The sequence below is a fragment of the Rhopilema esculentum genome, chromosome 11 (assembly GCF_057945365.1).
Source record: "Rhopilema esculentum isolate cy_ngs chromosome 11, ASM5794536v1, whole genome shotgun sequence".
Lineage (NCBI taxonomy): Eukaryota > Metazoa > Cnidaria > Scyphozoa > Rhizostomeae > Rhizostomatidae > Rhopilema > Rhopilema esculentum.
This window is the reverse complement of record NC_142825.1, coordinates 6,498,453-6,513,325: the sequence shown is the minus strand read 5'-3', so window position 1 is coordinate 6,513,325 and position 14,873 is coordinate 6,498,453. Positions and strand designations below refer to the sequence as shown.

Below are 14,873 nucleotides of genomic sequence, written 5' to 3'. Positions count from 1 at the left end.
GCCTTGAATTTTTCATGAGTTTTGCTTTAAAATTTTCTTTATTAAATTTTGATTCCTAAAAGTATGTTGCTGTTTGAATGAAAGAGTGAACAACACAATCTTCTGAATCAGCCTTTCAGTCACAAAGTATCTGCATGACTCCAGATAATCTTTTCAAGAAGTCAACCTCGTGCTCTAGAGATTATTGTTTCCGAAAACAAAGCATCGCGTGCTACTGGCGAAAGTTTAATTTGTGAAATTACGTAAAGAGAACTATCACTTGAAACTTTCTCTGACTTTGATCTGGTGTTTGAATCTATTATATCAAAATCAAATTTCGATGGTTTGATCGAATAATCAGACATAATTTTATGATCACAGAAAAGCAATATTTCCACGATTTTCAGCACCAAAGAGATGTACGGAGATTACGTCATGTCACGAGAAAGACGAAGTTAATTTTCCACAAAAAAACAAACTATTGCTTATTGTGTCCCTCCTAAGCAAGAGATTGTATCACCAGAAAGTACGAGTGATGAGAAGGCCGTGCCTTCATGCACCAAGACGTGTGTGAAGCTAAGGGGATGCACTAGAATGAGGGGAGGTTTATCTCTTTTTAAATAGAGGTTTAAACGGCATCTATATTATGCCACAATTATCTTCAGTAAATAACCAAGTAAAATGCCAAAAAGTAAAACACGATAACAAAACAGTTAATGGTCACATCCAAGGCTGTTAAATTTTCGACCTCATAGTTTCATTCTTGTTTTTACCTGCGTTTTAATCACTTTTTGAATATGGCAATTCTGCTTGGGAGTTCGTAGGATCAGCTTTCGTATTTCGCCACTAAAATCACCGCTACTGACTGTATGATAAATTCCTAACGTCTACTCCCTTTTCTCTCATCCATTTAATCAATAAAAGGTTTTGTGTTTATGTTAAAAGAGTTTACTGGCTGTTTCAGTTTTAAGGATAACTGAACTGTTTTCAATGAATTCGCCCCACAGTGAAATTGTATTTAAATGGCTCGCTACCACACAACCCTGGACGTATCGATCCGTCTGCTCAGAGTTCCTATCTCAGAAGCGTTGCGTGTGACGACATTGGACAAAGAGGGTCACCACAGTTCAGACGTGAGGTCTAATAAGGGACGTAGCCTTGGATGTATCCTATTGTCTCCTTTCGATACCTATCTGAGAAGCGTTCTGTGGACGAAGAACGGCACCACTCAATTAGACCCGGGGACAAGTGTTGTGTGCGACGGCATTGGACGGAGACCGGCACCATTAGTCAGACGCGGGTTTAGCGCAAAGTTTAACTCGGGACTTAATTATCTATGCAACCCGGGGCGTATCCCTTCGTCTCCTCGGAATACCTTTCTGAGAAGTGTTGTGTGCGACGTCATTGGACGGAGACCGGCACCACTGGTCAGACGCGAAAGGAAGGCTTAACCTACTACTTTGAGAACCCCCTATTTATTTATGTACCGATTTTTTATTTATACCACAGATTAGCAAGATTTGTGAAACTGAAGTGACAAGGAATAATAAACGCATGCGCTTGTTAGATGTTATAACAAATATTATAACTAATTAAATCTATTAGGCTAAATAAATATTTGCCCTCTTTGATCTATCTGCAAGCCTTTTAAGTGTTATTATGGTTTCTATTTCTTTTAATCTGGACGTTTGATAGAAATCAATCTTTTGCTGTTAACTTTGTTTCATTAATCAGGCAAAGAAATTAATGAAATGCATAATTAACTAACTAAATAACTAACTAAATAGATACCTATTGTATAACTTGGTATATCTATTTAGATATAATTTCAAAGACCTCGTTATAATGTACAGCCTCGTTCCCAGTAACTCGGAAATGAAAATGGCGGTTGAAAAAATTGTGGTGATATTTTGTCAAGAGAAGGTTCAAGCCCGTAGCCAGGCCTGTTGAGCAGAGGTGGCAAACTCGCCATGTTCAGGAATTCAGGCGAAGTTTAAAGTGAAGTTATTTGTAAGTGGAAGCGTGGAAGCATTGTGAAATTTGTCCTACATGAGTAATAAGACACCCCAATAAACAATTTTCCTTCCGCTAATGCATTAATGATCAACTCAAAATTTCACGACAATCCAATAAAACAACAGAAAAGCCATTGGCAAGATTGGACACAAAAGTTTTAAGGATTGCAAACAGCCGATATTCTCGTGCTACAAAGTTGTATCAAAACTGCAATTTCTTTGAGCTTACATTACTTGGGCTTGATAGACCACTCCAAATCTCTTGATGATCAATACTCTTGTGACAAAGGCTGAGGGGCAGATCACTCCATGAAAATCTTATATCTTATATCCTGGAGATCCGTTTGTTTTCGTGGAAATCTCATACACCTTTTTCAAGAGTTGATTTCCCCTCGACAAAAGCAAAATTAAAGACAGTTATTAATATTAGAAAGTTAAAAAAGCTGCAATTTTTTAGTTAGACATCTGGTTAAATAGTAGGGTGACTGTTCTGCCAGTAATATGGGCACCTAGCTCTCCCTGTAGACATCATGTTGTGATGGGGACTGAAAAGTTTATATTTGGGGAAGGGGAAAAACTTGAGCCAAATCCAAGATGATCTTTTTAAGGTTAGAGTTGAATTTCTGGAAGCTTATTTGAAAGGTCTCCTCTCAGCCCTTCCGCTTCCACGGGCCCCGTCCTACATCGTCGACAACATCACTGGGGGCCCCTCCTGCTCAATGCTTCTTTTAGATTGATATTTGTCCCTATAAAGAAAAGTTTGATAGCTGGAAAGAAGATAAACACTGGGCTGTAATTTTAACTTTTGCTTACATTGCTCATCCTAGTGGGTCCTGTTACAGTCAAATTTGAAAAACATGTTACTTACAGATTTGGTGGTAATAATCTGCAAATAATAATCACTTTGCTTCAGCAACGTTTGAGCTCAATAATAAGAAAAAGAACACCAGCATAAAAACAACACTTACTTAATAGATACCTTCAAACCAATGGTGACATTTAAGCTTATATGTTCAACTAGAAAATATACGGCAACACATTCCGTGCAGTTTTGAAGTAAATTAGTCACCTCTACAGTACAAGCTACTTCGCGAACATGGCCACTTTTTCTTATTCCTCAATGATGGCTGAGGATAATTCAGGGTTGAATCACCTGAGCGATTTTGATCTAGTTGGCATAACGGTAGAAACAAAAGAACAAAAGGCTTCTTTTCTGGTAACTGAACGCTCAAATTAGTGCTCCTAGCTGTCCAATTCAAGGCATCCTCAGGCTCTGCGGAGAAAGGGGGCTGGGGGCGTTATGGCCCCCCAATTTTTGCTAGAATTGCAAAAAATTTATCAATGAATCACCAGTCAAGCCAGTTTTTATTTGGTTTTAGCCCCCCTCACTTTTTAGACCTCCTCCAACTTTTCTCAATGCTCTGCAGTGCCTGATCGTCTATTATAATTCTTCAAAAACAAAACATTTATCATCTTTAATAAGTTAAAATCCTAATTCTAATTCGATCTTTCCTACTTTCTTTGCCTTGAAGTTTCGGATAAACCTGAAGAAAATAAAAGATTGCACTATGAAGGTGAAATTCTTACTGAATTCAAAGAGGACGACAAGTCGCGCCAGAAATCCATTTCAAAACGAAGGCAAACGCTAGTCAAAAAGGTACAGTTTTGCTATTCTGATTTCTACTGTTATGCACTTTTTTAGAAGCTACAATCCTTTTCGCCTACCCTGTGAAAATAGAAATGATTGTTGCAAGTGTTTATGATTTTAAATGAAATGTTTTAATCTAGCAAAACTGAAAAACTATATGCAATAAGACGCATGAGATCATGTTTGAACGACCCCTATTTTTTGCTATTGTACTAAAATTTTGAAGATTTAAGAATACTGAACGCAATACGAAGGGCTATTGTTGGCTATTCAACACTTTGAACCCTGCACACGCGAACTTAATCTTTAGCCACTGATATCTTTGGGCACTTTTATTGTACGACGATCTGCAGGACTTTTGAGGAACTCGCTAAAATATTTCCATTGTAAGTCAGTTGCTTCCTAAGCAGGGACTAAAACAAGTTGCTTTCTTTGGGGGGGCGCGGAAGGATGAAAATTCCAATCAAAAATAATCAAGTAAGAAACTTTTCATTTGACCAGTAAATCTACTGTACCTACCAAATTGATATTTGTAAATAGCCCGAACACCATATTTCTATTTTCTTTATAATTACCAAAACTTTACTCAATAATTAGCCTAAAGCATAAAAGCCTGAATCTCTAAATTTTGATTAACATGAAACAGACATTTAAACTTACAGTAAGAAGTAAAGCAACATTTAAGTAGTATTCTTTTAGATCAATTGATCAATTTCATCTAAATTGATCAATTAATCAATTGGCGCAGATCAATCTTATCTAAAATACATTTTTTCACGATATAAAAGCACCAAGAATTTAAGCCTTTAATTTTTGTTCTTGATCGAAGAAAACTGCTAACAATTTTCAGAGGGCCAAATGCCTTTTCATTCTTTACAATTGAAATGATGATTTGAGAACAAACTTGTGCATATGCCTGATTCGAAAGATGAAACACTCTTCTTGATCAAATACTTCTACTGCAGTTTTTGCAATGTGTTCTTGCTTCACAGCAGTTTTGTCATGGGAATTTATGATAAGGAGTCAAGGACGTTAACAAATAACAGGGGGAGTTTAGCATAAATTCGTTTTTATAAGAAGCGTTGAGAATTTTTAGTACTGAAAGATTATTAATCTTTTATTGAATTAACTACTCGTAGTTTCTTAAAAAACTTCCATTCTAATATTTTCTGATCAATACGGGAATTATTATTCCAAACTGTAAAGTTTCAAGTTTCTTATCCAGAAATTCACCTTGCCTGTTCGTAATTTGATTCAACTCCCGTCAGAAAGAAAGCAAACGGGGCAATTGCGCAATTTGGATCCAGTGGAGACGGGATTCACAATAGAAAACGATTACTGGATGGGTCAGCTTCAGCCTGTGAATTTTGATGTTTAGAATTTTTACATTTGAAATAAAAAACTTCTTAAAATGTAAAATTCACAAATTTGGTCCTGAGAAAAAATTCCAAGTCAACCGTTATGTTTTCCAACTGTAACTGGATTTTCCAAACTTTGGGGGGCGTTACGCCCCCCACGCCCCCCTATTATTTACGTGCCTGTTCCGAGGTAACGTTTACAAGAATAGGATTTAAGCCATGGCCTTCAAAACTACAGATTTTAACATCTTTGAGGTGGTCAGTAAGGTAACTCTTTGAACGAAAAAGTTTCCTGATTTTCGCCATATCTTCGATGTTCGTTTAGAATGACGATATGGCATAACCTTTATATGACACTCCTGACTTTTCTAATAAATTTTCTCTCACCTAAAATATAAAATTATTCTTAGGCAGGTGAGCTGGAAAGTATTTGCAACGGAGAAATTCAAATGACATTCCAATAAAAAATAAATGCGAAAGGAAAAACAAAAGTATTGCAGTTTGACACTTCAACAAAGCTCAAAGGCCTTGATCAACCCTTGAAGAACTCTCAACAAATGCCCTTCCAGCCTAAGCAAAATCATCCAAAACCTGATATCAACAGCATATCGAGCGATTTTCAGACCCCTACAAAAAAAGAGGACCCTCGGTAGCACACAGTTGGTATCCTGTGCACCACAAATCGTAAACCTGCCAAGGTCCAGTGAAAAGCAGGAACTGGTACTATCCTAAACACCGTTTAGCCCTAATACCAACAGGATCCCAGTATGTAAGGTGGTGTTAGAAAGTGAAGAGGATTTGGCACTTAAGGATAGAGTAGGCAGAGCACTATGTAAATGGATTGGATGCGATATAAAAGAGTGCGAGTACTGGGGCCATGCGGGATGTATGATGCTTTTTGAAGAGGGAAGCCTTCAGCGATAGCTCAAAAGTATTCCTTTTAAATGCCCTGAGCATAAATAAGCAAAAATATGCGAGAGAAAAAATATTTCCAAGTTTATTTTACGATAAATTTCGTTTCCTACCTCGGACAGCTTATCAAGATTTCGAAAAATTTTGAGCCATTCGACATTCGAAGGTACACCTCGCGATACCCAGGATCTCCTCCCCGGTAACGACCTTCGTACCCTACACGGCTCGTTGAAAATGAATATTGAATAATATCTTTAACCTTTTCAGGCATACTTTGTTGCAACAACTTATCCACAGTTTAACGAGTTTGTCTAAACCAGCTTTCATAGCTAAAAAGCAACCCCATATTACTCCTACTCTAAAAAGAATCAGAGCATGCAGAAAAGTGAAGACCATTTGGTACATGTAGATGTAGTTTGGTTTTTAATTTGCTCCACCCAAATCCAAAAATTTTTCAACTGTCAGAGCTGTACCATGTTCTTTTGCGTTGCGAACAAATGGCACAAGTAGCCCATCTGCCAAAGCAACGTAAATTGTTTCGATAACCTGCCACGTCTTATGATGGTCACCACAGCGTTTAGCAGGCTTCAAGGCATTTTCGGTTTTATAGCCTAGGGTTGAAATATGTCTCTAGCAAAAATTTCCCAATTTAGGCCAATGAACGCTTTACATCTACTTATTTCTGTATTAAGCAAACCAGGCAACTAGGAGAATTGTCCAATCAAACTCGTGCTCAGGCACTACATGTGCGATGTTGGTGCAGCCATGCTTTTTGAGTTTCTCGTTGCCATAAAATGATGTTTTACACAATGCGCAAAAAAGCGTATTAGATATCAGTTGTTCTGCAATGCAGGATATTGTCCCGTTCACCTCAAGTATAATCCACTGTCGCCGTCCTGTCCCATACCTACTAATTCCCACCCTGGTTGCAAAATTTTGTATAATTTGGAAAATATTTTCGTAACTGTTTGGATCGAGTAAGTCAGGCTCACCCGCTTCTACCGATATGTTGTTCTTTTTTATGTGACCTTCACTCTCAAAAATCTTATGCAAATCAAGCGATTCTAGTTTTTTCCAAATGATGCTTTAGTCAGGCTCTTTCGTTGCCAGAGACCCATCACACAGGGCATTCCTACACTTTTATCTCTTGGCACCATTTACAGCTCCACATGTTAAACATACTTTTTCACGCTGTGTTGCGTTTTTCAATTTAATCATTTTATCGACAAAATCTTGAAATGTCTTATTTTTTTCGCCGCGATATTCTTCAGATTGTTTTCAATGTGTGGTTTAAAAAACCATACTCTCGGACACAATGCTATGTTATTTTCGTCGTTGCTCTCTGCGTCTATTTGCAGATAAGCATGGCTGGTAATGACACTTGTAGGAACCTTTTTTACAGCTTGGTTTAAACGAGTTTCCCAATTACCTGTTCATTGTCAAAAACGCATTTCAAAAGCCCTTTAGGCACTGGTGTAGGCTCACTAGCCCCAGACAGAATCCATTTTTGAAGAAAAGAATAGAACCTGCTTGGGCTGACACTATTATTGTACTGGACCAGGAGCTTGCTGTGGGATAAGGAATACGTCTGAAGATTTTCCGAAAAAGCTATTGGCAGCAAAATTCTGGCATTTGTTGCCGTATATAACCTCAACTATCCGGGCTAAATAGAAAGTCCCTTTGTTTTCGTCTGCTAAATCTCCTTTCGATACACTTCAAAGTTTTGAAATTACATTTATCAGGTCTTGAAAAAAGCAAACATTTAGTAAACTAAAGCTTTTCGTCTGACACTGTTCAGAGTTTAAAACGTCAGAACATAGACCGAAAACTCTTCGCTAGGAAATATATATACCAAGTTGTGGATCGAAATAGGCAGGGGCGGATCCAGAGGGGTGCGAAGGGGGCTCGAGCACCCCTCAGATTTGAGGAAAAACTTTTTGGGGATTAAAGCTTATTCTATCGCAATTTTGTTTATAATTATTTTAACCATTTATTATCTCTTTTACCGAGAAGTATGCACATCTCCTGAAATTGTTATATCCGCTTCAATGCCCCGTCTCACAACTGTTCAACATTGTTATTTCAGTCCATGCATTGAAGTGTTATCAAACTCCCCCTGGTTGTACTGTATAGCATTCTACAGACTCGGAAAGCATTGTCTCCTCTTATAACCAGCCACTTGAGGCACCCGTGGCCTGTAAATTATACGATTTTCTGCACCCGTGGAAGTGAATCTAGCCAATCACGGTGCCAGGTCGAGGGGTTCTAAACTTTGGCGCGAGAACCCATGGATTTCAAAATCCAAAACATCAAAGAATACCGACCAAACCAGGGGGAGTTTCTTCGCTTCAATCTACAGTCAAATGTATAGTGGTTTTATGACCAGGGGGAGTTGAGCTTGAACAGGGGGAGTTGAGGTTGACCAGGGGGAGTTGAATTATGATACAGCACGCGACGATTGCTTAGGTGAAGTGCAAATTTGCAATTTTCGTAGGTCTTTTGACGATCTTTACCTGGTGCTCGATGCTGTAACGGCAGAACTTGTAAACGCTTTGGTTTATATAACAGAACGGATTCAAGTTTCAACTCCGTGTTTCACGTCTTATTCATAGACCATGAGGTATTCTTTTGTTAATCATTCAAGAACTACATACAAAACATTTCAAAAACTTGCCCATACTATTCTTGACCAAAAGGGGTTTTCTTCTTATTCCTACTTATATTCCTACGAATACTTTTTTCTCTAAAGATTTCAAATTCATAAAAATACTCAAAACGGCAGGCCCAGGCGAAACGTTCAGGGCCTCATTTGTTTGGTTTGGTATCATATGTCGATGCATGCCATGCATGCTGTGTTCGAATCCCTGTGTTCAACTTTTGTCCGACTTTTTTCTATTGTTCTGTTGTCTCTAATCACGTGCACTGCACTTCAAGTTCAAGGGCTTCATTCCACCAGCCATGATCAAGTTCTAATGAATGGCTGCAAAGAGTCAAAAATTAAACTTTGCTTTGGAAATTTGTGGGCTCGGGCCTTTTGCCACTGCGGGCAATGATATCATATTTGGCCACAGTTTCTATACTTTTGTACCCTAAGTGAATATGAGGGGGAGAGCTGCAAATTGCGTTTGGCATAAAAGCTGAAGCCAAAGTTCATAGTTCTGATCAAAGTGTAGCAAAAAATTACTATATCAATCACGGCATCCAGGCTTTTTAGTTTATGGAAGACTTTCATTTCATTATGGCTTATTAGCAGGGGGTACGGAGTTTGTGCATAGCAACACCCTTGGTTACCAAGCCTTACGTTTTAGCACCCCTCAGAATAATTTCTAGATCCGCCCCTGAAATAGGCCAATCAGAAACACGAGCACATGACTGTTGAGGTTGTCCAATCAGTGCCGCTTGCCTATTGAGAATGTTACCAGTGGAGTCCTACGGTGAAAACGAACTCCTTAGGTCAGAACTGATTTGTTAAGATAACTTTTCAACTTCCTCAGTCAGCTTCCAAAGTCCCCTGGAATCTCGAGGACATCCTAGATCTAATTTTGTAAATTTTATCCCAACAGCATAATTCCAAGAACATTGTGTTTTTTTTTAATATCTAGGGGGCTATTATCGGTATGTCTCATTGTGAAAATAGCCTTTCAATAAAGCTAACTTCTCTTATTTGAGGTAAGGAATATTGCATCTCCCGTATCATGATTGAGACCGACGATAAATCTGTTGTTGAAGAAGAGGCTGTGCAGCAAGATAAAAACAAAATGGCGTCGCTTGAAGATAAGTTGCTTTCGGTCTCAGACGTCGACATTGACAATTCTGGTAAATTCAAATACATCTTGATAAAAGTATGTGCTGGATCAGAGTCCAAATGCATTGTCAGAGGCTTTGACTGGGCAGAGTTTCATGGTATTGCTTTGTTTTTTTGTACTTACACATGATATGAGGCCTGTCAAAATATGCCTTGTTTTAGAGGTTTGGTGTTGTCCAATAGATGTTTAACTCTGCAACCAACATTGTTTTTCGGGGAGTGGGGCTGCGTTGTCGGTCTTTTAAATGGAAACAGTTATTTTTCAAAACAACACAAGTGCGGAGGTTAACAGTGGTTCATGGATAAGCCAAAAACTGACTACCGCCGAAATGAGATAGAGGGTCGCCTACACCCTTTTGACCACACCCTTTTCATGGTCACATTGTTTTCTAAAATGGTTGTATTCTATAATTTTATATTCAGACCTTTAAGGATATTGAAACTTTCAATATCCTTAAAAACAACCTTAGAAGCAATAAATTATACTATTTAAAACTTCTAAGTTTTTGATCTATGTTCTGACGTTTTAAACTCTGAAGAGTTACAGACGAAAAGCTTTAGTTTACTAAATGTTTGCTTTTTTCAAAGCAATACTTATGAGAATCAGACTATTGTTTTAAATTATTATTTCAAAAAGCCAAAAAAGCTTTGTAATGATTTTCTTATGAAATGTCTTCCTACAAAAATTTTTTATTGTACTAAATATCAGGTCACATTGGCTTAGAAATTACAGTTTGGCCCTCTGGTAGGATATGTAGACATCTCCCCATTTTTCTGTAATGTTTGAATAATGTAGAGGAGTGGCAGTACTACTCAACCCCCCCCCCCCCCATCTATGTAGTCAACTCGGTTGTTCATTGGTTGTTAACAAAAGTTGTATGCATCCCCCCAGGCAAGCTGTGATTTCTGATGATTTGGTTGGACTAGGCAGGCTGGATACCCCTCAGTTCATCACGATACCTCTCTTACACTGACTCAAACTCCCTGGCTAGCAAACCATGCTTACATCATCCCCCCCCATGCTAGCCCCATGCTTACATCACCCCTCCCCATGAATCTGCTCCTTATTGACTCACCCCTCCCAACCTACCATGCAATTTCTACAGAGATAAGGACTCAAAAGCATTTCTTTATCTATGACATTTTCAGTCTTGTTTCAAAAGAGGGATGTGCGATCAAACCCTTTCTATTGAAAAAACTTTTGATCCTTTACTTCACGCTGAGGGAAAAAAATGAATGTGGAAGTTCTATCAAAGTATTGATTATTGTCAAACTATCTAAAACCTGGACCCAGGGGGGGAGGGGTTTACTCATATATCTTCAGGATGGGATAAGGACAGGACAGGACAGGTTACTTTTTTGCGTAATTTTAGGTAATCAAGTAATTAAAATGTGTATGTACCTCTTCAAAGTAACATACATGAAAAATATCTAAGATATACCCCCATGTTAGCAGAAGTGAAAACACTGCTATAACAAAAATAATCTTTGATTCGCAACTGCTACAAAGCAATACTATCCATGGCTTAAAGGCATTGTGTCCCATCCAATTTGGACGACATTCAAATTTCCTATTGGTTGGTAAAAACGATAGGCTATTTTGTCTTTTTCAATCAGAAATTGAGATTGCCTTTTTTTTCTTAAAGATTGCTTATATGTTGGGTGATTTCAATTGAACAAGGAAAATGAAGCAAAATAAACACATGTTTACTGAAAGTGATTTGTTTTTTCTCTTTTATCTATATATTTTTATAATAATATTGTTTTCAACTTTTTTGTAATTTAAAGGAAAAGAACAAACTCTTTATTTCACATCACATTTTCATGGCCTGGGCATTCTTGATGTGAAACTTTCTCAGCATAAAAGCCCACTTGTATGTGAAAAAACTCATTGTCTTTTAAAGTTTGGCAATCTTATATCCAAAGACTTTTATCACTAGTATACTTTCCATTTCAGCTGACATATATGATCAAGTTGCTTCAGGATTAAGTGCTTTGGGCCTAACCTCAGAATGTGTTGGTGGTGGAAGAATTCTGCATGTGCCAAATGAAAAGAAGCTGTTTGTTTATGGATATTCAATGGTAATTTTCTATTGAATTATTTCAAAAACATAAATCCAGTAATATACTAAAATAGTCTTAGAATTTTCAGTTAAAATCTAAACTGACATTTTTTATTACATTTTTATTTTTTAATCATGTAAACTTCTCTTTAAAGCATTCGCTTGAAAAAAATTTTTTTGATCATTTTACTGTTCTTAATATCTTTGAGATTTTTTTAACTAACTTTTTTAAGTTTTGTCTATATAGCATATGTCTATGTAAGTTTTGTTTTTTTCATTTCTAAGGGTTTTGTTGCCAAACAATAGTTCGTTCATTGTCATAGTTGATTGCTATTGGAAATGTAGAAACATCTAGATTTATATTTTGCTATATTTTATCATGTTTGTGAAAAGCGCTTTGCATTTTGCAAATAAGTTTTTGTAATTTATTTATTTAGATTTACTGGAATTTCAGATGGATGAATTCCTTGCAAAAAGACTAGAATGTGAATATTTTCTTAAAAGTAAACAGTTTCTTGGTACGATTGATAATCCAGTCAAACATTGCTGTGCTTTAGGCACAGTAAAAATAATTTGTTTCCGCCTGTGTGTTACATTACTGGAATTTCAGATGGATGAATTCCTTGCAAAAAGACTAGAATGTGAATATTTTCTTAAAAGTAAACAGTTTCTTGGTACGATTGATAATCCAGTCAAACATTGCTGTGATTTAGACACAGTAAAAAGAATTTGTTTCTGCCTGTGTTACATTACTGGAATTTCAGATGGATGAATTCCTTGCAAAAAGACTAGAATGTGAATATTTTCTTAAAAGTAAACAGTTTCTTGGTACGATTGATAATCCAGTCAAACATTGCTGTGATTTAGACACAGTAAAAAGAATTTGTTTCCGCCTGTGTGTTACATTTTTGCCACTGTCTATAAAACAAGTGCGGTTTTTTTAGACGTAAACTTCAAATTTCCCTTTTTGTTTTAGGGTTTTGGAAAAGCAGACCATGAAATAACTGTACAGTTGTTGAAGAAGTCGTATCCAACATACAACAATATCAGTTTCTCTAATGAGGGTTACTGAAGTCTTCACAACAATATTATGGTGAATCGTATCCAGGTATGTGGTGTTGGACAAAACCCAGTTTACCCCCTTCTGATACTTGAAGCTGTCACTGACAATGGTTTGATGGGAATTCAAGAGACAATTTTATTAGCTATCACATGTACACATGTTAGATTGTCAGTGTCTTAGCAAAACGTCTTGATAAGAGATAAACCAATAAGAGGCATTTAGCCTGACTTAGTATTTTAGACCTTCAATACATTTCTTGGATGTGTGTTGTGTGATACTAAGCTTGCATAACAAGGATGCATGTGGACTGTCTAAACTTAATGCTTATATCTATCTAAATGCTCATACAAAACTGCAGTTATAATTTACATGAAAAAGCGGCCAATTTCTGCTGAACAATTTCTGTTTCCTGTTTTGCCAAAAATAGATGTGATAATCATCCAATCAAAATGCATGAATCAAAGTTCGTGCGCGTCTTTTTAATCAGTTATCACACAGCTCGTGCGGGCATGCCTTAATTGCAGTAAGCTGAATGTTGTTTTTAAAACCTACCTTTTAACTCAGGCCATTCAGTTTAATGTTTGATGATAAAAATAAACCAGAAGAGTGAGCTTGAAATTAATAATTTTCACTGATTTTGATTCTTAGCCTTAGAAGTCTACCCTTCTGTCCCTTTTCCTGACTTCTTTTATTCTTGATCTCATTTGTTGCGCAAGTTATTTACTGCAAAATTATATTTATATCAGCCAAAATATTGCTGATAGAACTGTTCCTACTTGCGATAGTTGCAAAGTCCCTTAGTTCTTTATCACTTATCCTACGTCAACATCTTGGTTTCTTGTGATGAAAACCAGCTACGCTCCTTGTGGTGTACCTTGTGAGCCTGCGTTTTTTATTTTTTTTTGCCGAATAATCCTTCCATCATTTTTCAAACAATGGCACAATTTTTATTCAAAGTGTATAAACAATTTCAGGCTTTCCTTCGCAATCTCTCAATCACTGGGCCTTTTCTGAGTTTTATTACCTCTTTTCTGCTTGTATAGTTTGACTTTGTAGTCCTCGATCAGGGCCTACGCCATGAATTTGAAAGTAGGAGGCAAGGCTAGCAAAAGAAGGGGGTCAAGGCTTTTTCCCCTTTTACTGCAGCTTTAAAACTACTAGATTCACAAAAAGTGAAGGGCCATGGCCCCTCCGGCCCCCTCCCCCCAGTGGCATGGGCCCTGTCTATCTTTGCATGTTTGCCAGACCTTTGTTTCTAGTTTGTTGGAATGTATCAAAATTTAGCTTTGGTTTTTCTCCTATGGCAAAGTGATGTTCCTTTTTTGAGTGTATCATCGCTGTTGCCTTTTTATGAATGATGAATGGTTGGCCTTATGCTGTCCAATTCGCCCGCCCTTTCTCAACATCCAACTTACATTAACTTTTGCTCTGCTGAAGCCCTGTATGCCGGGGCAAAATATTAGCCATAACTAATGCATGTGTGTTTGTTGTTGTTCATTCTCGTCGCTTTGGGGTGCTCCTTATTTACTACTATTACATATCACAGTTCGTTCAAATCCCATTTGGATATTTACACAAAGCAACAGCTTGGAAAGAGATGTCTTGAGGCCCAGCTAGCTTTAGGGCATCTAACGGGTTTTGTTGAGTTTCAATGGACATTGATTTATAATTATAATGAAAATTACTGTTTACCAGTCTGTCTTAACGAGCTCGGTGCTATATAGACAGAGCTGTACATGCTATTTGGTGTGTAAAACAGGACGGTTTTAAGTTGCTACTCTGAGTTTCACGCTTAATGCGAAAATCAGACAGCTGCAGAGGTCTATGTTGATACCGTATTAGATTGTACGGTCCCAAATGCCGTATTAGACTGAACCTATGTTATAGATTTTGCTCATTGGATTAAGATTAAGATTCTTTGCTTCAGTTGTTGTCGAAAAATTTCATTCTTCGTTTCTGTCTTAAATGTATAAAATTTAATCAATTTCCCTTTTGAATTTTCACTTTGTGTATAAGATACATTGTTTGAT

The 14,873-nt window shown here is 37.2% G+C and overlaps 1 protein-coding gene across 1 annotated transcript; it reads left to right on the top strand.

Annotated features, from left to right (window-relative positions):
- The first annotated feature begins 1,829 nt into the window (after positions 1 to 1,829).
- On the top strand, positions 1,830 to 13,724 carry LOC148958960 (14 kDa phosphohistidine phosphatase-like). Its single transcript, XM_089111360.1, has 5 exons — positions 1,830 to 1,989; positions 3,527 to 3,651; positions 9,582 to 9,815; positions 11,675 to 11,799; positions 12,757 to 13,724. The coding sequence occupies exons 3-5, from the start codon at positions 9,608 to 9,610 to the stop codon at positions 12,850 to 12,852; spliced, it is 429 nt and encodes a 142-aa protein (XP_088967486.1). The 5' UTR covers positions 1,830 to 1,989; positions 3,527 to 3,651; positions 9,582 to 9,607; the 3' UTR covers positions 12,853 to 13,724.
- The last annotated feature ends 1,149 nt before the right edge of the window (positions 13,725 to 14,873 follow it).